Source organism: Rhincodon typus, chromosome 4, assembly GCF_021869965.1.
Source record: "Rhincodon typus isolate 14 chromosome 4, sRhiTyp1.1, whole genome shotgun sequence".
NCBI classification, from domain to species: Eukaryota; Metazoa; Chordata; class Chondrichthyes; order Orectolobiformes; family Rhincodontidae; genus Rhincodon; species Rhincodon typus.
Genome location: NC_063335.1, coordinates 33,049,799 through 33,077,592, shown reverse-complemented (window position 1 = coordinate 33,077,592; position 27,794 = coordinate 33,049,799). Strand labels below are relative to the sequence as shown.

The window sequence follows — 27,794 nt, the reverse complement described above, 5'->3', positions numbered from 1 at the left end:
AGGGAGCTTTTCCCTGTGTCCTGTCTATTAGTCAACATCACAAAATACAGACTTGCTCCTTATCTCCTCATTACAGTTTGTGCATGTTTTCTGAGAGCAAATTAGCTGTTGTGCAATGTAAAATTTAATATGTACTTTACAACACCATGAACAATTCAAAAGAAAACAGAACTGATTTGGTGTGGACAAAATGACAAGCCACAATGCGCAAGGTTATAGTCCAACAGGTTCGTTTGAAATCACAAGCTTTCACAGCACTGCTCCTTCGTCAGGTGACTTCAGACCTTCATTGCAGAGGTGGAGCCTGGTGTCACCAGCATACATCCATATTGTTTTTAATTCACTCATGGGACACCTGCATCGCTGGCTGGGCCAGTACTTAATGCACCCCCACATCATGGCTTGTTGTGAAAAGTGCTAAATAAAAACAAGTTGGCCTTTTCTCTCTCTCTCTCCTTCACAAAGTGATCCAGGAATAAAAATACGTTGCTGCTTAAAGATATTTACATCTGTTTATTGTGCCAACACATCTAGAAGTGAAAATGTTTTCAAAAACTTCAATTAACGATAGACAGCAACCTGCAAGTAAACAGCAAAGATGCTTCATGTTCACAAACAATTATTAGTCTATTTGCAGAACAGCAAGAAACATTTTGTTTTAGGATTACCTGGAACTGATTCTGTTCATCTTCAGCATTTCTTATTGGAATGCAGCTCTGACAATTCGATCACTGAGAGGTTGAGTTGGTCTAAAATTGTCTCCTAAAATCCCATCACATCCTTCAGGTAGCTCTGCTCCTTTAATGTGGGATCGTACTCTTCGGAACTCTTCTATCTGGGATGCAAAATACAAATCAGATTCAAACAAACAGTGGCATTTGTATGATGACTTCTTTATTCTTTCATGGGATGTAGGCATTACTGGAGAGGTGTTGTCCATCTCTAATCACCCTTCAGATAAAGGCCTTGCAAGGAAGTTTCAGGGAACAGTTAAAAGTCAACCGCATTTCTGTGGGTCTGAAGTCATATATAGACCAGCCTGGGTGAGAATGTCTGATTTACTCCCTTAAAAGGATATTTGTGAACCAGATATGTTTGTGACAAAATCAATGGTATTAATGATGGTCATCATCTGTAATTTAACCTTATTAAATTAAATTTAAATTCTACTAACTGCCACCGAAGCATTCTAAAGAACAGTCACCAAACCCAAAGCATTAACCGTTTCTCTCTCCACAGACACTACCAGAGCTGCTGAGCAACGTTAAGCCACCGTCTTAAGTTCTGAGGAACTATCACCGACCCGAAACATTTACTCTGATTTTTTCTTCACAGTTGCTGCCAGACCTGCTGAGTTTTTACAGCAACTTCTGTTTTTGTTCCTGATTTACAGCATCCAAAGTTCTTTTGGTTTTTATTAGGCAACCATCTCCCCATTTGTTTTCATTTGCTAATGGGACAGGAGTCTCGCTAATTGCCCATCTCTAAACGCTCATCAGAATTTAGCAGGAACCACTTTCCTGAATCACTGCAGTGACTGTGTGCTGCAGGCTCACCCACAGTGTTGTGAGGGAGGCAATGCCAGGATTCAAACCTAATGACAATGAAGGAAAGACAATGTAGTTCCAAGTCAGGATGGTGTATGAAGTGGAAGGATCTTCAATTAGTGATGTCTCCCATGCATCTGCACCCCACCAAACAACCCCCACCCCTAACCCAGTGGTTCACATTGCCCTTTAACTTTGGTCGCACATTCAGTCAAATGCTACCTTGGCATTAATGCAGTCACTGGTACCTCAATTCTTTATATTGATGTCAATATGTACACAATTAGGAAAAAATAAATCTCAGTGCACTGTCAGATAAATCATTTACTATAGCAATTCAAATTGTTCTAATCTGTAAATATGATACACGCAAATGAAACAATAATTAATGGATCATAACTAAAATACTGATTTCTTACACTCAAACAGTTCCTGGGCTATTTTTGAACATCTCATAATACATCTCAATCTTTCTTTTGCAAAAGAGCCCATTTAATAAATATTAACTCAATTAAATGTCATTGTGTGTATAAACTTAAGGGTAAATTCAATTTTAAATGGTCATTTTAGAGGAAATAGCCTCTGAAGATCACAGTCTAGAAGGTTCCAGAAGTCAGGAGAATGCAAACATTTACATGTACTTAAAAATTTAAAAGATTACACAGGGCAAATCAAAAAACGTACACCCATGAGAGGCAAGTAATTTATTTCATTGCTTGTTGTCACAAAATGGAAAACCTATCCTAATGTCGACTTTAATATCTAAATTTCTACATTAAGTAACAAACGTTTAGACAGGTATTCACTGCTGAGCATTGAACAAAGATTCACGGTAAACAGATCATAAAGACAAATATTTTGTAGTTAATCTTCATTTGTATTTTAAGTCAGCACTATCAAGAATACATTTTCATTCCATTTATTCATTATCAAAATAAGAAACATTTGATTGCAACACCAATTACAGTGGTTCACTGAAACTTATTAGTAGCATTGATGGACCTTTAGGCTTTTAAAAACCTATGTGAATGACTATGATGGGGGATCCAAGAACAATATACCCAATTTAGCTGCCAATGCAATGTTTTGTGAGAATGTAAACAGCAAGGGGTCACCAAGATGCTTTAAAAAGTACGTAGAAAACTTAATTGACTGAGAAAATGCGTGCTGAACGAAATCTAATGTGACAAACAAGGGAAAAGAAAAAATCTACTTTTCGAATGAAGTGGAAACAAGACAATAAAAGAAACAGTGGGAAACGTGATATTGAGAGACCCAAATATCTTTGTGCACAAAATAAAGTGAACATGATGATGCTACAAGAAAACAAATGGGTTTTGATGTCTCTACCTAAATAAAAGCATTCAACAGGTTAAACCAACAACATTTAAATAAATTGTATCACAAGAACATGTAGAGTATGGGATGGTTTGGACAAAGGCCCTTCTTGGATTGATTGACTGATTTAATTGTCACGTGTACCTAAGTACAGTGAAAAGCTTTGTTTGTGACCTGTACAGGCAGATGATAGTAAGCAAGAACATATAGATCATAGGGTGAACAGACATTGTTGAGACTAGTTTTCGTTTAGAGAATCTTATGACATGTGGTTATATAAAACCTTAGAGGGTGTTAAGGAGGCCATTGTCACCTTCAGGATGAACAAGCGCTACTGTTCTTACTTAAAGAAAAACTGATATGATTTTATCTTCTGCAGACTGATATCATTTGTCATTGTAAAACTTAGACAACATCATCTTATCAAAAACAGTAGTGGACAACCTGGTAACCAAAGAGAGGAAGAACAACTGTGACGATCATCATCCTCAAAAACTATGTGTGAGAAAAGGGGTGAAGTATTTCTAAGTATCTAGAGGTAGTAGTGTCAAATGAGTGATCATACTTGGCAAATGCTCATCCAAATAGATATCCATGCGAAGAAATTCAACAATTTCTAATGTCATGGTGAAATTAATGGTGATGCACAGAGCTTATGCACCTGCATAACAATCTATTATTAATCCTAAAGATTGATGCATCGAGGTTAGTTGTTACAGTACTGTTGTAAAACTAACACTGATTTGACAATGTGGATGTCTGCCAGTAATCTACCATGGATAACAAGATAAATGAAACATTCACTGTCCTGTCTGCCTTCTACAATTATCAGTAAAACATGAAGGAGGTGGTTATTGAGAGTGCCTCTAGTGACACCAACTGTCAAAAAATAAAAATAGCTTACGGATCAGCAGGTTGGATTCTACCCAAATCTTTGATCCTGAAGAATTTGGAGTGAATACCACCAGAGACACGAGTGTCTGCACTTTCATGAAGGCAGCACCTATCTGAATATGATGCCAAGCGTAACTGACTTAACTGAAAACCAAGGAGACATGTGCCAAGATGAAGGAAGGTCTTCATGATTGGTATTGTTGGAATTTATTCATCACTGCCTCAGAGTTGCAATGAAAAGTGACTTCTGCACAGCTTTCTTCCAACTACTTGGCCATCCTTCCAATATAAATCCAGAAATAGAGTTGATCTCTGATTATTCCAGCCTCCATTCTATAATCACAACACACCCAATAACAAAGCAGCCTGGTCAGTCCACAGCAGGATCTTGACTCATTGCAGCCTGGAATAAAGGGGAGGCAAAGACATTGTGGTAAAGTCAATATACTGACGATCCAGAGCCCGAGGTTAAAGTTCTGTGGGCATGGGTTCAGATTCCACTTGGGAGATGGTGGATTTGAACTTAATGAAACCTGGAATTAACAGTGGCAACCATTTAATCATTGGTGCTGAAACCTATCTAGGTCACTAATCCTTAGCGAATCTGGCCTACTTTTGACCCCAGGCTTGTGGACATGGTCTTACAAGCCACTCAGTTGTACCAAACTGCTAAACAGCCTAAACAAATAAATTCAACCAGCCAGATAACCAAGACACCAGAAACATCAAAATGGCAGTAACAGCCCTGTCAACCCTGCAAAGTCCTCCTTACTAACTTCTGGAGGCTAGTATAAAAATCAAGAGACTGGTCAAGCAACAGCCCAACAGTCATGTTCACTGATTCCTACCGCACGGACACCACTACTCCTTGTTTATGTCCTGGCCCACCAGGAGAGTAGACCCAGCAGAGATGGTGGATAGTGGTATATAAACATGAAGGAGTTGCCCTAGAATCCTCAACATTGACTGTAGAACCTATGATATCCCATACCACCAGGTTATACATGCTTTTTATTTGCTCGTGGGATGTGGGCGTCACTGGCTAGGCCAGCATTTATTGTACATCTCTAATTGCCCAGACGGCATTTAAGATTCAATTACATTTGTGGGTCTGGAGTCACATATAGGCTAGGCCAGGTAAGGATGGCAGATTTCCTTCCCTGGAGGACATTAGTGAGCCACAACAATTGATCAATGGTGGTTATATGGCTGTCACTGAGCTAGCTTATTATTAAATTCAAATTTCATCATCATCATGCCGTAGTGGGTTTCAAACCCATCACTCCACAGCATTGAGCTGGAGTTCTATGGCAGATGACCCTTCAGCCCTCAAGCATGCGCTGACACATTTTGCCCTCCTATACTAAACCTGTCTTCAATTACAGGATCTGTATCCCTCTATTCCCTTTCTATGCATGTATTTGTCTGGGCGCTTCTTGAATGCTTCCACCACTTCCTCTGGCAGTGTGTTCCAGGCACTCACCACCCCTTTGTGTGAAAAACTTGCCTCACACATCTCTTTTAAACTCCTGCCCCCTTACACCTTGAATCGGTGTCCCCTAGTACTTGACCCCTCCACCCTGGGAAAAAGCCTCATACTTTCCACTCTATTAATGCCATTCACAACCTTATAAACCTCTAATCAGGTCACCCCCTCAACTTCCTATGCTCCAGTGAAAACAACCCAGTCTATCCAACCTTCCTTCATAGTTAAACTCTCCCATACCAGGCAACATCCTGGTAAACATTTTCTGTACCCACTTCAAAGCATCCACATCCTTCTAGTCGTGTGGTGACCAGAACTGTATGCAATATTCCAAGTGTAGCCTAACTAAAGTTCTATAAAGCTTTATTTTCTTATTTATTCATTTTGTGGGACGTGGGCATCACTGGCTGACCAGCATTTACTGCCCGTCCCTAGTTGCCCTTGAGAAGGTGGTGGTGAGCTGCCTTCTTGAACCGCTGCAGTCCACCTGCTGTGCGTTGACCCACAATGCCCTTAGGGAGGGAATTCCATGATTTTGACCCAGCGACAGTGAAGGAACAGTGACAAGTCAGGATGGTGAGTGGCTTGGAGGGGAGCTTGAAGGTAGTGGTGTTCCAATGTGTCTGCTGCTCTTGTCCTTTTAGATGGAAGTAGTTGAGGGTTTGAAAGGTATTGTCTGTGGATCTACAGTGAGATTTTCCAGTGCATCTTGTAGATAGTACACACCACTGTTACTGAGCATCAGCGGTGAAGGGAGTGGATGTTTATGGATGTAGTGCCAATCAAGTGGGTTGCTTTGTCCTGGATAGTGTCAAGCGTCTTGAGTGTTGTTGGGGCTGGACTCATCCAGGCAAGTGGGGAGTATTCCATCGCACTCCTGAATTGTGCCTTGTAGATGATGGAAAGGCTTTGAGGAATCAGTTGGTGAGTTACTCGCTGCAGTATTCCTAACTTCTGACCTGCTCTTGCAGCCACTGTGTTTATGTCATGAGTCACGTTTCTGGTCAACGATAACTCCTAGGATGTTAATAGTGGGGGATTCAGTGGTGGTAACACCATTGAATGTCAAGGAACAGAGGTTAGATCGTCTCTTATTGGCGATGGTCATGGCTTGGCATTTACGTGGCGCAAATGTTACTTGCCACTTGTCAGCCCAAGCCTGGATATTGTCCAGATCTTGTTGCATTTGGACATGGACTGCTTCAGTGTCAAAGAGTCACAAATGGTGCTGAACATTGTGCAGTCATCAGCGAACATCCCCACTTATGATGGAGGGAAGGTCATTGATAAAGCAGCTGAAGATGGTTGGGCCTAGGACACTCCCCTGAGGAACTCCTGCAGAGATATCCTGGAGCTGAGATGATTGACCTCCAACAACCACGACCATCTTCCTATGTGTCAGGTATGACTCCAATCACCAGAGATTTTGCCCCCGATACCCATTGATTCCAGTTTTGCTCGGGCTCCTTGATGCCACACTCAGTCGAATGCAGCCTTGATATCAAGGGCTGTCACTCTCACCTCACCTCTGGAATTCACCTCTTTTGTCCATGTTTGAACCAAGGCTGTAATGAGGTCAGGAGCTGAGTGGCCCTGGCAGAACCCAAACTGGGCATCACTGAGCAGGTTACTGCTGAACAGATAGCATTGTTGATGACACCTTCAATCACTTTACTGATTAACAAGGGGGAGTCTGATGGGACAGTAATTGGACTACAGGGGTAGGCCAAGATGGATCATTCATTTGGCACTTCTGGCTGAAGATTACTGCGAAAGCTCCAGCCTTATCTTTTTGCAATGATGCGCTGGGCTCTTCCATCATTGAGGATGGGGATATTTGCGGAGCCTGCAGCATAACTTGTCTATCCTTATACTCAATACTGTTTCCAATGAAGGCAAGCATGCCATAGGCATTTTTACTACATTATCTAACTGTGCTGCCAACTTCAGTGATCTGTGGACCTGCACACCTAGATCCCTCTGCATATCAATTCTCCTATAAGTTCTGCAATTCACCGTATAATTTCCACCTGTACTTGGACTTCCAAAATGCATCAATCCACATTTGTCCAAATTAAATGTCACCTGCCATTTTTCTGCCCATGCCTCCAACTGATCTACACCCTGCTATATTCTCTGACAATCCTCCTCTCTCTGTCTGCAACTCCACCAATCTTTGTATTGTCTGCAAACTTACTAATTAGACCAGCTACAATTTCCTCCAAATCATTTATGTAGACCACAAATAGCGGATTTCCCAGCACTGGTCCCTGGGGAATAATAATTTCCCTACCACTGATGTGAGGCTCACAGTCCTATAATTTCCAGGATTATCCCTGCTACCCTTCTTAAACAATGGGAGAACATTAGCTATTCTCCAGCCCTCTGTGACCTCACCTGTGGCCAAAGAGGATACTAAAATGTCTGTCAATGTTCCAGCAATGTGTTCTCTTGCCTCCCTCAATATGCTGGGATAGATCCCATCAGGACCCAGGGACTTATCTACTTTAAGTACTTTTTAAGACACACAACACCTCTTCCTTTTTAATAGCAACCTGGCTTAGAAATTCAACACTCCCTTCCCTAAGATCAGCTTCCACCAATTCCTTCTCTTTGGTGACACAAAGTATTTGTTTAGGACCTCACCTACCTCTTCTGGCTCCACACATAGATTCCCTCCTTTGTCCTTGAGTGGACCAACTCTTTCCCTGGCTACCTTCTTGCTTTTTATATATGTATAAGAAAATCCCCAACCCATCCCCCTCGGTTGATGAATCAGTGATACCCCATGTTAAAAAAAAACCACTGAGGAAGGACAGAGTGACAAGGATAAGAATGTACTCTGGATGGGGAACTTCAATGTCCATCATCAAGAGTGGGTCAGCTGCAACACCATTGACCAAGCACGCTGTGTCCTAAATAACAGCTGCAAAGTGCCATCTGAGCAAGTAAGAAAGAACAAATCAACATAACCCAATCCTTATCAATTTGTAAATTGATACCTTCTTTCACATTGTGACTCTGCCACCTGCTGAAAATAATTCAAACAGATCTAACAACTCAAAACCAAGAATCAATGAGGCTCTCTGGACTATCAGCAGCAGGATTGTATTCAACCTCAATCTGTAACCTTACGGCTTGGCATACAACGCCACCCCCCCACAACCTTTTTTTACCATCACTATCTAGCCAAAAGATTAATGTTAATTCAAAGAAGAGTGCATGCCAAGAACACCACCATACAGAGTTAAAAGTGAGATATCAGTCTGACGAAGCTACAGCCTGGGACTGCTTGCATGCCAAACAGCAAGTGACAGAGAGAGCTAAGCAATCCCACAACCAATAGATCAGAAACGTAAACTCTGCAGTCCTGCTACATCTAGTCACACATGGTAATGGACAAGCCTCCTCCAGTGATCTCCAGCATCACAGATACCAGTCTTCTGCCAATTCGATTCACTCCACGTGATATCAAGAAACAGCTGCAGACACTTGCTACAGAACCTGACTACATTCTGGCAACGGTACCAAAGATTTGTGCATTCAGAATTATGGCCTTGCTGAATTCAGAATTCTAATTCAGAATTAGCTACATCCCAAGACAAACTCTTCCAGTACAGCTATAAGACTCTACCCAACAATTTGGAAAATTGCCCACGTATTGCCCATGCATCCCTCTCCAACAAGCTCAATGCATTCTACACTCACTTTGACCAGGAGGTCAGTGAAATGATGTCACTTGCCCCAACAGCCTCGGGTGCACCTATACCCACAGTCTCTGCTGCAAACGTCAAGTCGGCCATCTTGAGGGTGAACCCATGGAAAGCGACTGACCCGGATGGAGTCCCCAGCCGTGCACTCAGATCCTGCTCGGACCAGCTGGTGGGAGTAGTCAGACATCTTTAACCTCTCATCACTCTGATGTGAGGTTCCTATCTGCTTCAGGGAGACCATTATTATCCCTACACAAAAGAGAAATCAGGCTGTGTGCCTTAATGACTACCACCCAGTGGCTCTGACCTCCAACATTATGAAGTGCTTTGAGAGGTTAGTAATGGCACACATCAACTCCAGCCTCCCAGATTGCCCTGATCTGTTACAATTCACCTACCACCACAACAGATCCACAGCAGACACCAGCTCCCTGACCCTACACTCATCCCTGGAACATCTGGATAACAAGGACACCTTCATCAGGCTCCTATTAATTGACTTTAACTCCACGTTTAACACCATAACTCCAACAAAACACATCTCCAAACTCCGAGACCTAGGACTCTGCTCTCTCCTCTGCAACTGGATCCTCAACTCCCAGACCCACGGACCTCAAACCAGTGAGGATAGGCAATAAAACCTCCTCCACCATAATCCTCAACACCGGTGCCCCGTAAGGCTGTGTACTCAGCCCCCAACTGTAGTCCTTACATACTCATGACTGCGTGGCCAAATTCAGCTCTAACTCCATTACGAATTTGCTGATGACACCACTGTAGCGGGTTGGATCTCAAACAACGACAAGACAGAGTACAGGAAAGAGATAGAGTGCTTAGTGGATGGAGTAAAAATAATAATCCCTCCCTCAATGTCAGCAAAATGAAGGAGCTGGTTATTGACTTCATGAAGTGGAGTGGAGGTGGTTAGGGGTGTCACGTTCCGCGGAGTAAATATCACCAACAATCTGTCCTGGTCCATCCACGTCAATGCTACGGTCAAGAAAACGCACCAACGCCTCTACTTCCTCGGAAAGCTAACGAAATTCAGCGTGTCCACGATGACTCTTACCAATTTTTATAGATGCACCATAGAAAGCATTTGATCTGGATACATCACAGTGTGGTTTGGCAACTGCTCTTCCCAAGACCGCAAGAAACTACAGAGAGTTGTGAACACCACCCAGTCCATCACGAAAACCAGCCTTTCTTCCATTGACTCCATCTATACCTCCCGCTGCCTCGGGAAAGCGGCCAACAAAATCAAAGACCCCGCCCACTGGGTTATGCACTCTTCCACCCTCTTCCATCGGGCAAAAGATACAAAGGGTTGGAAATATGTACCAACAGATTGAAGAACAGCTTCCTCCTTGCTGTTATCAGACTTATGAACAGACCCCCATATAGAATCACAGTATCTATGGAAACAGGCCCTTTGGCCCAACAAGTCCACTCCAAACTGCAGAGCATCCCACCAGACCCATCCCCCTGTAACCCATCTAATCTACACATCCCGGAACACTACAGGTAATTTAGCATGGCCAATCCACCTAGACTGCACATCTTTGGACTGTGGGAAGAAATTGGAGCACCCGGAGAAAACCCACGCAGACACAGGGAGAACGTGCAAACTCCACACAGATAGTTGCCCGAGGATGGAATTGAACCCAGGTCCCCAGTGCTATGGGGCAACAGTGCTAACCACTGAGCCACCATGCCACCCAAATATATCAGAGTTGATCTTTCTCTGCACCTTCTCTGTAGCTGTAACATTATATTCTGCACTGAAAACAACAATTGCTGGGGATCACAGCGGGTCAGACAGCATCCATGGAGAGAGAGCAAGCTAATATTTTGAGTGTAGATGTCTCTTCATCAGAGCTGAAGTGAAGTGTGAAGGGGACAGCGATTATGCAGTAGTGGGGGTGTGGTTAGGTAGTGGTGTGAGCGTGGTGGGTGTAGGGTGCTGGTGGAGAAAAGATGTCGATAGTTCAGATTAAGTGATTAGAATGTGAGAATGGCAGAGCAATGGTGTGTCTAACTGCCAGACTGGAAAGAACAGACAGTCCCACTGGGGTGGGTGAAGGGGAGAGAGGACACAGTGACAGAGAATGAAACAAGTAAAGCAAAAAGAAAGGGACGAAATAGGAATTGGTTCACAATTTGAAGGTGCTGAACTCAATATTAAGTCCAGAAGGCTATAAAGTGATAAAGATGAGATGTTGTTCCTCCAGTTTGCGCTGCGATTCACTCGAGCACTGCAGCACACCGAGGACAGACACATGGGTATGCGAGCAGGATGCTGTATTAAAAATGTTGCTTTCAGTACAGATTCCAGCATCTGCAGTAATTTGCTCCTATACTATATTCTGCATTCTGTTCTATTACCCTGGCGTATTTATGTAAGGTATTTGTCTGGTTAGCACACAAAACAATACTTTTCACTGTTTCTTTGTATGCCTGACAATAATAAATCAAATCAAAACATGTGCCCTGTACACAAAAAGCAGGACAAATCCTGCCTAGACAAATGACTACCCTATCCATCTTCTCTTAATCATCAGCAAGTGATGGAAGGAATCGGTGACAGCGCTATCAAGCAGAACTTGCAAAGGAATAACCCGCTCACTGCTGCTCTGTTTGAGTTCTGCCACAGGACATTCAGCTCCTGACCTCATTATTGCCTTGATCCAAATATGGAACTCCAAAGGTGACAGTCTCTGCCCTTGATAGCAAGACATGACCAAGAATAGCATCAAGGAGCTCTTCTAAAACTGGAGCAAATCGGAAATAGGAGGAAAACACTCTGCTGATTGAAGCATAAAGAAAGATAGTCATGGTTGTTAAAGGGCAGTCATCTCAGCTCTGGGATATCTCTAGGAGGTCCTTAGTGTAGCATCCCAGGCCGAGCCATCTTCAATTGCCTCATCAATGACCTTCCCTCCATCACAAAGTCAGAAGTGGGAAACAAAAACAGAAATTGCTGGTAAAGCTCAGCAGGTCTGGCAGCTTCTGTGGACAGAAATCAGAGTCAATGTTTCAGGTCAAGTGACCCTTCCTCAGAACACTCTTCCTCAGATCAGAAGTGGGATGTTCACTGATGATTGCACAATGTACAACTCCTCAGGCACTAACTGTTCAAGCCCATGTGCAGTTAACATAGAAACACAGATGGGAGCAAGGAATATATCTACCTTCTTATGGAAAGCAATGTTTTGGTCTCGACCGCTTTGTTGCAGTGAAATCCACAGGTTCACCACTCTCTGGGTGAAGAAATTTCTCCTCATCTTAGTCCTAAAAGATTTATCCCTTATCCTTAAACTGTGACCCCTGGTTGGGGACTCCCACCATTGGGAATATTCTTCCTACATGTAACCTAATCATCTTGTCCTGTTAGAACTCTATAGATTTCTGAGATCTCTGTCATTCCTCTAAAATCCAGCGAACACAATCCTAACCAACTCAATCTCCCCTCAGGCATCCGTCCTGCCATTCCAGGAATCAGTCTGGTAAACCTTTGCTGCACTCCCTTCATTGCCAGACCATCTTTCTCAGATAAAGAGATCAAAACGCACAGAATATTTCAGGTGTAGCCCTCACCAATCCCCTGTATGTTTGCAGCAAGACATCCTTGTTCCTACAATCGAATCCTCTCATTATGAAGATCAGCATACAGTGCACCTTCTTTACTGCCTGCTGCTTAATTTTAGCGACTGGTGCACAAGGACCCACAGGTCTTGTTGAATATTCCCCTCTCTCAATTTACAGCCAAATAATAATTTGCCTTCCTATTTTTGCTACCAAGAAATAGCAGTAAGATTTGGAAACTATCTAGTCTTCAGCTGATAAGTGGTATGTAATATTTGTGCCACACAAATGCCACGCACACAATCTACCTCCAAAGAGAAGTTAACCATCCCTCCTCGTCTCCCAATCTCCCACTAGCAACATTCTGCAGATGACCTTTCATTTCCTGCAGCACAGCACATTTTAGGATTCACAGTCCTTTCCATGATCTAGAGAAATTTGAACAGTACAGCCAACGCATTTACTGTCTCTGCAAACACTCATTTTAAGACCCTATGAAGAATTTAAGGTTTTAGCAAAGATTTGTAGCTCGGGTTGTAGGTGAGGTTGTTGACTTGCTTGCCGAGCTGGCTTGTTCTCATTCAGACGTTTCGTCACCATGCTAGGTAACATCATCAGTGAGGCCTTCGATAAAGCAATGTTGTTCTCCTCCGCTTGGAATTTATACTGTCTGGTCCGTTACTGTGAGTTGTGTCATTTCCGGTATTTTTCTGTATGGGTTTGTACATGGAGTCCAATTCTATATGTTTGTTGATAGCATTATAAGTTGAGAACCAATTGGTCCAGAACAAAACCAGAAATGACACTACTCACCATAACGGACCAGACAGTATAAATTCCAAGCAGAGTAGAATAACATCGCTTCATCGGAGGCCTCACTGATGATGTCACCTAGCACGGAGACGAAACATCTGAACAAAAACAAGCCAGCTCAGCAAGCAAGTCAACAATCTCACCCTAGGAAGAAGGCCACCACATTCAGGGGTTGTGTCAACCTTTGGTCCCATTAGCTTTCCCAGCAATTCTTTTCCTCCTTTCATGATAACAATGATTTTAAGTTCTTGCCTGGCTCTTCCCCCAATATTTTCTTCTATTATAAGGATGCTTTATTGCCTGTCATCTACCATGAAGACAAATACAAAATGTTTGTTCAAAGCATTTTCTCTCCACCCTCATTAATTCCCCTGCCTCATCCTCCAAGCGACCAATCCTAGTTTTAGGGACTCTTCCCCCTTTTTAATACTTGTAGAACCTCTCCCCTGTCTGAATTTATGTTTCTTATTACTTACTCCCATATTTCAATTTGTCCGGTTTTCTTTTATGCAATTCTTTGCAGATTTTTGAAAATTTCAGAATCTTCTGGCCTCCTACTAACCATAGCACTTTGCACCTTAAAACCTAGAGCTTTGACAATCTTAAGTGACTACAATATGAAAGTTGGCACACAATAAATATGCACCATTATAACCCAGGTTCCATCATCACTGTCTTGGGAATTACCATTGACCAAAAGACGTACTGAATTAATATACGGCTTCAAATACAACTAAATATTCTGCAAAACAACATTTCCCCTCCCGCGCACTTAAACTCAAGTCAGTAATGTGATGGAATTATTGTCCTCAATGGATGCAGTTACAGTGAAACGTCAATTGGTAAATACCATAAAGGACAGAGAAGTTGGGTCAGTTGGTGCATCGCTACTAGACTTGATATCCACCCGCCTGCATTATCAGTGTGGTCTCCGGATAACCAGGAAGGACCTACTCACTATCATCCACATCCCACAAACAATTTTTATTTAAATGTGCTCTTGGAATAAGTGTCAAAAGCCGGAACATCTACAATTACACCCAAAAATCAAAACACGTCAATGAAAATAACAGGTATCCTTTCCCTTAGACACATTGGGGTCTAAACTCCAAAAAGGCCTTTTTGTTTTAAAGCAGCACTTTTAATTTGAAGAAAACTAATTTCGATTTTGAAAAACCATATTCCACAGCTATTAATCCTTTCAGGCAGCTTCAAGAAATCTGGAATGGATGTACCCCAAAGATTAGCATTTTATTTTAATATCAAGCTATTGGGCAGATCTTTCTCAGGGGCTTCAGACCATGATATCGGAACCGAACAGGGATGCTAAGCTAAGAGTGAGCAGCAGAAAGACCTGTCACAAATATCCAGGAGGAACCTCCTAAATGACCAGCTCAGTGCACAATCCATTCAACTGACCACGGCAGCTCCTTTGATAGAGGAGAGCATGGATGGTGCAGATAAACAACAAAACCATGAGGATGCCCCAAAATTGCTGACATGCACATTAATAATAAAACAGACAGGATCTAGGCAGGTGCACAAATCGAGGGAAAGAGGAAAAACCCTTCCCGTGGATTAGTCCCAACTTTAGTTGTGGCCTTTTATGACTGCAGTTCCGTCTTTGCAATATGGAGCTTCAACAGCCCCTCAGCCTTTTGCAGGATTGCCATGGCAACCTCTGTACACATCACCAACATGCTGCCAACAAAACAGTCAAGAGGTCGTAAAATACACTGAATTGGGACATTGCCAATGGAAAGTGTTGGCCACTTGTGAGAACCCACTTCACACAGTCCCAGAGCAAGTTTCCCCAGAGGCAGAAATGTGTTGGGAGCTATTCAGACAATTTTCTCCTATTTTCCTTGTCATAGATTGAGAAAATTCAGCCAATAGCCTATTCAATAAAACAATCATTTTTATGTGACATTTGGTTCAGCTCCAGGGTGAAGTTGAAACTTACCTGGTTGGGTTTCTTGTTTTTGTTCCTCTTTTGTAAAGTGCTGGGAGAGAGTTAATAAGCATACTGGAAATAGCCTTTCAATAAAGTCTAAATTCAGCTATGTTAAAGTCAAGAACAGCACATTAAGCTTACTCATTTTATTAACCTGCCTGAAACCTTTGCTCATCTCGAGTCTAGCACTAGAGCCCATAAACTGATAGTTTCTATCCAATCTTTTCTCAATCAGAACTTGAAGGTCATCTAAGGAACAAAAAGTAAATCAAAATCTAACCGGACAGATTTAGGGCAACTAAAAACAGCAGGCAAAGTACATCAACACCACACAATGTCATAATTACTGTGTTTTTTCTATTATGCAGTAGTTCAATAATTCTTTGTTGTGAAAGATGATATGAACCAATTAAAAAGTAAATCACCACAAACACTGCAGTGTGAAGGCAACTGGCTGTTTCAAAGTCTCTGCAATACAGGCTTCCCTTCATTTTCATATTTACCTGCGAAGGATGATGTGAAACAAAATTTGCAATTCTTGGTTTTGGTTCCAAACATGATATGACACATAAGTTTAAACACATTATGGGTCTAACATCAAGTAGTCTATTTAATACCAGCTTTATTTAAATTACAACATTTCGCCTGTCTGCTCTATTCTGGATTCTTCTCCAGTTGGAGTTTGGTATGCTTGAGCCTTCGAAAAAAAAAATAGCCATTTTATAGCCAATTAACAACAGTGAATGTCAATATTATTGAAGTTCAATTTCCTGCATTGTTACATGATCTAGTACTGTGTTTATCCTATTATCAGTCCCAAAGCAAAGAAGAGCACAAACTTCTAACAACTGACTTCATCTCTTAATTTTTTTTCTTAATGTTTCAGATCCAATGCTTCATACTTAGAGAGGACACTGATTCCCAATATACTACTGCCATGTCACTGTTGCTGGAAATGAGAAGCAGAACAGGGAAATGTGAACTGCATCATGTACATCCATGTTTTCGCTAAGCTCATGTGAAATCTGGTTTAAGAGTATTAAAAGTGACTAAAGGTAAACTCAAGGAGTTTTGCATACCTACAAACATGGAACTTGCAGTTCTAATTTCTTGAATCGTTTCTTACTCTATGTGGCAGATTTAAAACATAATCCTTAAAATGAAGGTTATACCATGGTCTAGGTATCTGGGGATCAGTCTTTCCATAACTTTGAACAGGACCAAAGGTTATCTCCTATAATGAGAATCAAATCAATTCAGTCGAAAAATAAAACAAGAGTAAATGGAACACATATCTATTGGCAATTAATGTTGGCTTAGGATATTTTCCAAATTGACAACTACTATGATGCAATAAGAAAGACACAAGAAGAGTAAGTGCTACTCCAGCAAAAGGATTATCACAGATTCAGACAGCTTCTTCTCTTGTAAACTTTTATAATTCATGATAATGTTATTGATCTACACTGGGTTAATGAGGGCATTAATTTAGTTTCTTCCTCTGCCAGATTACAGAACTCCCCCAATGCCATGTCTTTAATGGAAGTATTGTTTATAATTAAAAATTATTTTAAAAATTGTTTTCCTTGATAAAAATAAAGAGATCGACAACAGCATTCAAAAGAAGAAAGAAATTCCCAAGTCCTCACCAACATTTTTTCTTCAACCAACTTCAGTTAAGCATAGACCCAGGCCTTCATGATAGTGATGGAGTAAGGGTGCCTATCACTGACCCATATTAAAACTGCCCACTTATCTTCATACACTAGAGCCCGGGGGATCCTACTGCCTCTGTCTCTAATTTGAACCCAGCGTCATACAGAGTCAGGAGGCCAATGTTGAAGCATAACTATAGTTAAGAATCAAACCCCTTTTCTCATCATGGGCTGCATAGAAGGTCCACCTTCAGTTCACTAAATTTTACTGTTTTAAAATGTACCTGTCATCCACAACATTGCACAGCCACCAGCACCTCCCACTAACCTCCTGACAATGCTCACCTCCACCCTCACCTCAGATAAAATGCATCCCTCAACAATGTCAACCACCTCAAAGTGCTCGCCCTTCCTCATCCAGCCGATGATACTCAACCTGCCCCTTGTTCCCCCTGACATTGCTCACCACCCTGGAACATGCTAAACAGTGTAATGGGAGGCTGCAGAGTTGCGTTGAGGTTGCTATAAGATGCTGGAGCACTGTGATACACAGCTATTTTACTTCCACTGAATACATCAGCAAGCTTTACAACTGTTATAAAAGCTCCAAATAAAATCAGAGTTAAAGAAAAAGAGGCAAATATAATGCAAATAGCCCCAGTGTGGAGAACTGCACAATGGGGTTTTCAGCCAGGTAAAACCAGCAACTGGGATTAATACAGTACATGGGTGAATGTCATCACTTCCTCACGGTCCTGAGTTACATCAGTGACTCAATTGGAGTCATTCACAGCTTCCCATATGAGAATGGAAGCTACCAGATTCAAGCTATGATGTTTCCCCCATTAATCATACAAAATATTTAATAGAACACACCAAAGATTTTACAACCAGAGATTGAAGGGCACGATGTGAATCCAAGTCCTTTCTTTGAAATCTGGACAAATGTTGCACAAGGTGAGCTGCTTGCATTAACATAATATGACACAATTAAGTTAACTGTATTAAATTAATATTCAAATTAGCCTAGGCAAAATTGGACAATATCACAATAGTCAGAGGGTTACTTTTAATGGCATGTTTCAATTGTTCCAGCTGAACAGTTTCTCTTTTTAAAATCAAACATCACTTTACAATAACTTCAAACGATGGCATTTAAAAGCTAAATCAAAGTGGAAAATACAGTTATTTATTCTCTTGTTGACTGGTCACTATGGTTACCTGACTTCTGTTGATATGTTCAGAAAAAGATAAAAGATAACCATCATTTCATCTTTGACCTTTGCTTGGGATTCTATGGCCTGTATGGTTTCAAGGGCTTTACTTAAAAAAAAACAAAGGGAGAGATTTTCCAAGTTTCCCACATACAGTGGGAAGCTTGATGAAGTTCATTACATACCTGCAACTGAGAGATTGTTAGAGGGTATCGGAATAATATCCAAGTCACATTCTCACAGCACGGTGGAATGGTCAGAGACCCTTCATATACCCAGTAATCTCGAAGGAGTGGATCTAAACATGGTCAAAATCAGTAACATTTAAAATGAGTTTACAAGTGTCCTGCTGTGTTAGCCTAACAAGACAGAGAATATGATCAAGCAAAAAATACTTACCAGGAAGTAAGGTATTAGGATTGAAACATGGTATGGTTTTCAATTTTCCCTAGGCAAAAAAAAAAAGAAAAATGAAAATATCTATAACAGAAGAACAAAATTAGAATTAGGTTTTACAAATTTAGGTTTACAAAGTACCTAGTTCCAGTCATGATGGTCTAACATCATGTCAACTAAGACCGATTCTGCTCAAGCCAACTAAGTCAGTCATTTGCCCTGATTCACAGACAATATCTGTAAGTTAATCCAAATGAGCTTGTATGCATTTTGCCCACTGCACTAGACACTATATAGAATTTTAGCAGTGACAACCTGCTCCGGATAGCAGAACGAGAAGAGAAAGAGTTTCCTTTCTGCTTTTGTGACAGAAGCCAGATCCCTCCCAAATCACATGAAAGTTAAGAAGGACTGGCAGCCGACACTTGGAGGGGCAGTCTTTCATTGGCAGACCTGGCATTAGGCAACAGCTCAGTAAAGTAACGTGGGCTATGAAAAGAGCCAAGTAGACAAGCAGGCCAGCTCTGTATCAAGGCCTCAGCCTTCCTCACCACCACCTTTCTAATCAGGAGTCCAAACCATTTTTTTGTGCATCTCTTTATTCTTTTCAATCCCCTCAAACTTCTCCCCTCATTGAATCTTTACAGTTGGGGCTGAATCTACACATCTAAAGACCTTGCTACAGAATCCGGCAGATTCTGGTGACCACATTCCAGCACACCCTCAGGTACCTCCAGCACTGCCTCATCTCAAAGTTGTCTGTCTATATCTGCACTTAACTTGACTGTTGCCAGTGACCTTTCCCTATGCCTTTTCTGGATTACTACCCACTGACTGTCCTTCCTGCCAGCTGCCAGTCTTACAGCCTCAGATACTAATTAGCAATTACCTTCCTTTACCATATCTTTGGCTCCACTTCCCAAGGTTATGGGAATATTGGATGTATGGAACAATACATGTTCTACTGAACGAATGGTGTGGAAAAGGCCATGGGTTTTCATTCACTTGGCTGAAGAGATTTTCTACTGCCTTCACTGTCCATAAAAGATCTGCATTCACCCCACAGTGGTTTCCTCCCACTTGGATCTGCACTCATGGAAACAGTGAATTTTTGAAAATGGTCCATTACAGTCTGCCAGTGACCCTCCCTTTGCAATCCGTGACCCTCCACCCTCTATTTGTCATCTTAGACTTTAATCCTACCACCCAAGATCTTGTCATGAGAGTGGATGTACCATCCCTTGCTCCGCAGCCTATCCCCAAAGTTCACCTTCTGTTCTTGAACCCTCCTCATAATGTTGTTAATGTTTCTGTTTGGTCATGTGACCATGCAAAACCTTTGAAGGTTCTACCTCACAATGGACTTGCTTCTCTATCAAACACCTTCCTACGCCCAAAGCCATTCTCTTTGCCAACAGAAACCTTGTGTTTGGTGCACAGAATCCACATGTGGACATTATTGATCTTTTAGCCTCCTCTTTTCATTTGCTAATATTGGCCACACCCACCCTCCCACCCTGTGATCACTCCAACGACACACGTCCTTCCTTCTGCACACTCCACACCCCACCACGGTCCTCCCTCTTCCAGTCCTTCTTACCCCATCTCCTACCCTCAAATTTCCTTTGCCCAGTTCTCCATGCTCCAACAGACTCTCAGTTGCCAGTCCCACCTCGCCATCCAGGCCACCGTTCTCCTGCTCGCTCCTGTCCACAAAGTTCAACAAGGACAGTCACTCAGCTAAAACAGAAATGGTGCAGACCAGACTGGGACATGGCACTTGAACCTGACCTGGGGGTCAGGAGGTTCCTATGTGTCACTGACCTTCTTAAAGCTTGGGCTTTATTTCACAAAGTTTTAAGACAATGAATATTCATGACATGAAAGCATAATACAAGTAGGAAACCCCACCACCCCCCCACCCCCCAACCACCAACAGAACCAAAGGTCGACATGAGGTCCAACCTTCCATACAACCAGTTCAGTTTTCTTATTCTGAATCCACCACCGTAACTTTGACATTTTGGCTCCTTTGTAACTAATTCTCCCCATCCAGCACGTTCCCCACTCAGATTCTTCAGTAAATTCTGGTTGTTGAGATAGATCATTTTATCCATTTAACTTTAACTCATACATATTTTTTGTACAATTGCCTTATTCTGGTAACTAGTGTAATTTTTCCAACCAATTTCCCCTCCTCACTTTATTTCTAGACAATGTCGATTTCAATGCTGGAGTGCAGACACACACACTTACTCCACTCCTCCCAACTGGAATCCCATATCACTGTCTAATTAGGAATGTCACTTGTTATAATTCTCTGTCACTCATTTCCTTCAAATCTCTCCTCCCACTAAGAAAGATGATTGATCTTGGGGCTGGGGAATAAGGATTGAAAATTAGGTTAATTGCTACCCCAGTGACACTGTTGGAAAACATACATTTGTGGAGATCAAGCTGGAAGCTTTGTTATGACATTTTTTAATGATTAAATGTACAATGCCGCTTATGCTGTAACCAGCAGAATTCTTCTTTTCAATGCAGTTCCAAACAAGCAAACTTAAGTTCTGCCAGCATCCCACTGATCTTGCTTGGAGTAAATTGTTCAATTGGCTCTTTATCACTGCACATTTCATTCTTTCATACACATTAAATTCTTCAGCCTTTCCGCATCAGTTTCTGGAAGATTTATCCAATCGTTCCTCCCCCTAATTGACCCGGTATTTGTGCGTTTATCCATTTTTCCCAACACAATACATAGCTTTTGGGTAAGAAGTTGATATATGGTGATGTAAAATACATTGTAGTTGTGTGGGACAGAGTCTGGATGGATCAGAAGGTATTTTCTCACCCGTCATCCTCATATATATTTGAAGATAAGTCGCATTCTAAAAGTTTAACTACTAGAGATGCTAAAATTGACTTAGTTTGGAGTGCTCTGATGTTACAATATTTTGCAGGAAAAAGAAGATAAAGCAAAAATAAAATCAGAGACAAACTGACCCTCATGTATCACTAAATGGTATTTACAATCCCAGGTGCCAAAATAATGAGTGTCAATATTGTTTTGTTTTACTTTTACACACCAAATGCTAGCTTACTCCTCTATGTCTGAATACAGACATGCAATGTATACAGAGCCCATTATCATGTTACCATCTTTTGTCTTATTTATACTTTGAAAGATGTTGAATCTCTACAAGAGAGAAGTCTTTTCTTTTCTTGGGAAAATGATTTATAGATTACCTTGTACTGGATTTCCTGAAGGATTTCAGTGACAGCTTTTAGACCCAAGTGTTCCTTTCCTATCTGCAGCAGGAAAAGAAAACGAGATATTTATTTTGTTTAGTCATTTTCTCTTCCAGCATATAAAAATAAGAAACATTTAAAAAATAACAACCCTCTCATATAGCAAGAACAGATAGGCTTATATTTAATTACTGGCTTGGCTAATGATAGTGAAACACAATGACCCCGAATCTTGTGCTATCAACGAGTTGTCAAAGCAGCAGAACATTAGATCACTGAATAAAATTTAAATATATTTTGAAAGTTGGCACACATTTCCTCTTAAAAATTTGAAATGCTTGTCTTGTACTTACGACTGATAGGTATGGAAATGTTTCCAGCTTTTTTTGAGCCACATATATAATTTTACAATTGATGCTGCCAATGAGATTACGCCTTGCATCACATTTTTTTAGTTCAGTCATGGAACATGGTGTTGCTGGCTGGGCCAGCATTTGTTGCCTGTCCCTAGTTGCCCTTGAGAAGGTAGAGATGAGCTGCCTTCTTGAATCGCTTACAGTCCATGTGCTGTAGGCAGACCCACAATGCACTTAGGGAGAGAATTCCAGGATTTACAACCAACGACAGTGAAGGAATGGCAATATATTTCCAAGTCAGGATGGTGAATGGCTTGGAGGGGAACTTGTAGGTGGTGTGTTCCCATGTATCTGCTGCTCTTGTCCTTCTAGTTGTGGGTTCGGAAGATGCTGTCTGAGGATCATTCCTGAACCAGTCACACCACTCACCATATAGAGAATAGAGGAAGAGCAGCAGAATATATATAATCACCTCTGAGAATTGTCTGACCATGAGAGAAGCAGGATGTGGCAAAGAGTATTATTTTTTGGGCACAGCATTTTGGATAGTGCACAATATATTTGGTGATTGGGACTGACTAGGATTCTAAGCAACATCTGAACTGGCCCTGGACTACTGACAACCATGGGTGCAGAACATTCCATATAGCCACGTGACTCAAGAAGGTAAGCACACACCTTTAGTTTCATAAACAGGTATAACAAGAGTTATACGGCACAATATAGGATGTTTCCAGCATTGTCTCCAGGTCCAGGCTGAAGGACAGAAAGTAATAATCTTACCAAGCATGGATTAAGGCAGTCAACATTGACTGCTCCTTTCCTCCAGATGCTACCTGGCCTGCTGTGTTCTTCCAGCCTGCTGTTTGCCTACTTGGATTCCAGCATCTGCAGATTTTTTTTTGTCTCTAACCATGGATTAAGGCAAGACACCTCATTTATCTCTCACATCCTTTACAGTTTTCCACATTCAATATTTTCCTTCTTCAATTCCTATAGTCAGTCACAAGTCACCAGAAGAAACTTCAATGTACCTCCTGTCTGCATGCACCCACATCATTAGTCACACCTACTGCTTATTCCCATCATATACATCAAAGCTCTCATAGGTTAATGGTTTCAAACCTTCGTAACTCTTATTGCTTGTCCCACTGCCCATGTTTCTTAAGTTAATGTGAAAACTCAGATATTGGTACAGTGATGACAAAGCCTTTTTCTCATTCTTACTCTGTCTAGCTCCATGAGCACATGACTCTGTGGGTTTGACACAGTATCAATGTCGTGCATGAAAACAGCAAAAGCGGGTTGGGAACTTTATCAATGGAACAGGTGGAATAAGTAACCCTTTCCTGTCTGAGCACACAGACTCTCCTCATGAGTGACGTGAAGCCTTACAAGGGACAGTTACACTGAATAGGGATTTTTCACAGTATACGTTGGAGTCAGTTCAAATCATTGTACCCCCCTTGTGAAACATAAACAGTACTCAATTGTGTACGATACAAATTCTGGGCAAATGCAATCTTGACCCTCTGTGAAAGTTAGCAAAAGTGACACTGAGCTGATTCCCAATCAAATTCAGCTCCTCTCAGCATCTTTTATGTCTATTTCTTCTGAGGAAAGATGGTTACTCAGATAATATTATTTGACATTTACAGTGATTTCTAAGACTACTGGCCAAAGAACCTCTTTTTAATTCATTCACAGAACTAGGGCATTTTGGTGAGGCCAGCATTTATTGCCTATCCCGAACTGCAATGGAGATATTGACGATGAACTGCTTTCTTGAATAGTTGCTGTCCTTGGGGTGTGAGAACAACCACAGAAGGGAATTTCCAGGATTTTGACCCAGCCAGAATTAAGTTTTCCAGATTGATATCTGGAACGAGCAGGTTCTTAGAGGAGAGATTGGATCTCTGGTCCACTGATGACTGCTTCTGAAAATGTCAGCCATTTCCACTTTGACTTTAAGTGTTTATCTATTCCAATCTTCAATGTTTCAAAGTTTCAGGTCCCACTACTTCACTATTCTACACACAGCTCATAAATGTCTGAAATGAGACACAACCTAAAAAGGGAAAACAACAAAAAAAAGGTACTAGCTACCCAAAAGTGGGGACACCTTCAGATTGTCTGAACCCAACATTTCAATAATTTTGCATAGCCAAAAAATGGCTTCAAATCAGCTCTGCAAAATATTCAAAACCTTACATTGCATGGTTCATGTTTGCCCTGAATATAAATTGAGTTAATTACATAGTGCCATTTTTTGTGCAGTCTTTCCTATTGAAGCTATCAGACAATATTGAATGAACCACGGATTAGATGTCTGTTATAATGCAAAAGTAACTGGTGTGTAGGTGAACTTAAAACTGATGGCCTACTGTGTAAACAAATATATGTTAATTGTTTTAACACTGGTCATCCAAACCTACAAACAAATTCTTTCATTCCTACAACCTTTCAAGGCATTGGTGTTCCTCTAATTCTGGCCTTGTAAGCCACATACCCTCCCCTTGTCTTTTTAATAGATTAAGAGCCAACTGTTTAATTGTTCACTTATTTCAATTATTTGCGTAGTGCATACAAACACTAAATTAAAGGGACTGATTCGTGCAATACCTGTGTATTGCCAGTAGATTCCTAAAATTGTGGTCCTTTGTTAATTCCTCATCCATGTTTCCCCTTATCCCATATAATTTTACATTTCTATTTTTCAGATTGAAATAAACTGGAAAACACTGCACAATCATTACACTTTGTATAGGGCTGCAAAAAAGATACAAGAACAGCATGGCAATCTATTTTCTAACAATTCACAATCCTTCCAGACGAGGACAAATAGTTTGCTTGATTATAATCAAATTCTTACCTGGACAAACAAAGCAATGATTGCTATCCCATGTTTCTTTCCCAGAGCTTCATCAATACTTTTGAACAAAGTAGAGTTCCAATGGATAAGATGGAGCTGAAAATAAGTATTTTAAATGTAAAAACATGTATAAAAAGAGACCAGGTGGCTGGCTGTTTGAACCTAGAAAGCCGATGCATTAAACAAAGCATTATAAAAGTACTATCTACTTATTCCAACGTTGAAAATGACAGATTTTGGGTTGGAATTAATAATCTATGGAATCTAATTCTATCACAACTGTCTAGAAGGCAACAGAGTTGGACTTCAGTCTCCCAAACACACTAATGTTCACCTCACTGTATTAGCAAAAATCTGTAATAGCTCTAAATAACAGATACAAAGAAATAATTTAGTCACAAAAGATATGTAGGTTTTGTGGGGAAAGAAAGAGGTCTTTCACAGGATATAGATCCCAAATGTTTTCAGAATTGGAATAAAGACAATTCAGGCCCATGCTTAAGGAAATTTAAGCAAATACTATTCAAGATCAAGCAAATGAAGTCTGTAAAAAAGTGCAGTGGGAAGGCACAACGAGGTTATCCAGTGTCAACCCCATTACTCCACTTACAGCAATTTAGTTCCACCACCATGTCAGGAAATACAAGAGACATCAGCTACAATTTTCAAATGCACTATATTAAACACATTAACCAGCTCTGACTTGCTATGTTCAGTCTTCTTAGCATGTGTGTTTATGAAATGGCATGGGTTTGGTCACGCTCTTGAACACACAGAGCCCTGAAAACAATAATCATCATTTCTAATGTGGTCAAAAATGCTCGCACAATGACTGCATCATCTAAGAACCAGAGAACATTTTTCACATGATGCATTCTTCAATTTTCGTTACTAACTAGATTGTCACGTGTTACCCAGTGGTTTACCCCTAATTGCTGGCTGTAATTTTAGGGGTTATTGCAGTATCACACTGGAATGCATGTTCACCTTACAAATCCATTTCCATTTTTCCACAGAACTCCAAGCCTGAATACCTCCAAATCCTTCAGGTACGGAAACCTGTTTTGGAACTACAGCAAAGTCACATAAGATAGCTGTCCCTGTCTTTCTTGTCTTGCCTCTAACTTTGACATGGTTGACAACGAGCTCTCTAGTGTTCTTAGTTGGATGGGTCTGTGCTCCCCTAGTTTAATTCCTTTCTAATAGTAACCACAGAACCAGATACAATGGTTTTGATTCCTCCTCCTACATGACTTCATTGTCAGGAAAAAAATCATCAGTCTGGCTCAGTGTGTCAAACTGGGTGACCGCTTCGCAGAACATCTACATTCTGCCCACAAAAAAAAACCCTAGGCTTCCAGTTGACTGCCACTTCAATACACCACCCAGCTCCCCAGCCAACATCTCTCTCTCAGGCTTGCTGCAGTGCTCCAGTGAAGGTCAGTGCAAGCTGGAAGAACAGCATCTCATTTTCCACTTGGGAACCCTGCAACCTTCTGGACTTAATGTTGAGTTCAACTATTTTGTGGCTTGAGGCCATGTCCTTACCCCAACCCCTGTACATCACATGGGTTGCTACCACACACAACCCATTGTCAGTCACTAATAGCTCTCATTAGCAGTTATTCATTCCCCCAGACTGACCTTTACCCACTCCTTTGTCTATGGAACTGTTCTCTATCTCCACTTACCATTTACTCTTACTCAATCCCATCTTCTATACAAAATCCATCCTTTTCCAAGCTATCATCAGTTCTGTGGAAAGGTCACTGGACCTGAAATGTTAACTCTTTACTCTCCACAGATGCTGCTAGATGTGCTGAGTTTCTCCAGCAATTTGTTCAATATTTTCGAGTCTCTATGACTTTTAATGTCATGTCCCCTAATGAAGTACCAAAACTTCAAACAGTTCTCCAACTGCAGCCTAATCGCTGACTTACATAAACCTGCCTTTCCCTCAATGTCTAAATTTATTTACAAGAACTAATAGAATATCTTTTTGTATTTTTTTTAAAAGAAATGGTCTCTTCATCCTCAGCCGCCAAAACAATACTGTAAACAAGTTTTTTGAAACTACATTTAATCAACACTTTGTTGACTGCTTTCAGGATTATTTAGGGTAGTGTTGGGTAGGCTACTGTGGGTAAAGGTAGACAAGTCTCCTGGCCTGAATGGAATGCCTCCCAGGGAGCTATAAGAGATGGCAGGGGAAATAACAAATACACACTCATGTTAATCTACCAAAGTTCAGTGGGCTCTGGGACAGTTCTAGCAGATTGGAAAACAGCAAGTGTGACACCACTATTCAAAAAAAAGGGTGCAGACAAAAAGTGGGTAACTGTAGGCCCATGAGCTTAACTTCTGCAGTGGGGAAAATGCTTGAATATATAATCAAGGAAGAAGGTGGAGGTTGTTAAGGGAGCAGTTGCTACAGGTACTGGATAGGTTTGCCCCGCTGAGGCAAGGAAAGGATGGTAAGGTGAAGGAACCTTGGAATGACAAGACATGTGGAACATCTAGTCAAGAGGAAGAAGGAAGTTTACTTAAGATTGAGGATGCAAGGATCGGACAGGGCTCTAGAGGTCTACAAGGTAGCCAGGAAGGAACTGAAGGATAGACTTAGGAGAGTTAGAAGGGGGTATGAGAAAACCTTGGCAGGTAGGATCAAGGAAAACCCCAAGGCGTTCTATGCTTATGTGAAGAACAAGAGGATGGCCAGAGT

At 41.3% G+C, this 27,794-nt stretch overlaps 1 protein-coding gene across 2 annotated transcripts in view; it reads right to left on the bottom strand.

Annotated features, from left to right (window-relative positions):
- Nucleotides 1–667: 667 nt before the first annotated feature.
- ca8 (carbonic anhydrase VIII) overlaps nt 668–27,794 on the bottom strand; it is a 38,969-nt gene continuing 11,842 nt past the window's right edge. The window contains exons 6-10 of one of the 2 annotated variants that reach the window (XM_048595994.1): nt 25,073–25,168; nt 21,842–21,904; nt 18,599–18,647; nt 18,385–18,497; nt 668–835 (exon numbers count right to left, since the gene is read on the bottom strand). In XM_048595994.1, the coding sequence (XP_048451951.1) occupies nt 701–835; nt 18,385–18,497; nt 18,599–18,647; nt 21,842–21,904; nt 25,073–25,168 (456 nt within the window). In that variant the 3' untranslated portion in view covers nt 668–700. The remainder of the gene's footprint in view (nt 836–18,384; nt 18,498–18,598; nt 18,648–21,841; nt 21,905–25,072; nt 25,169–27,794) is intronic. The other variant, XM_048595993.1, reaches the window with a different exon arrangement.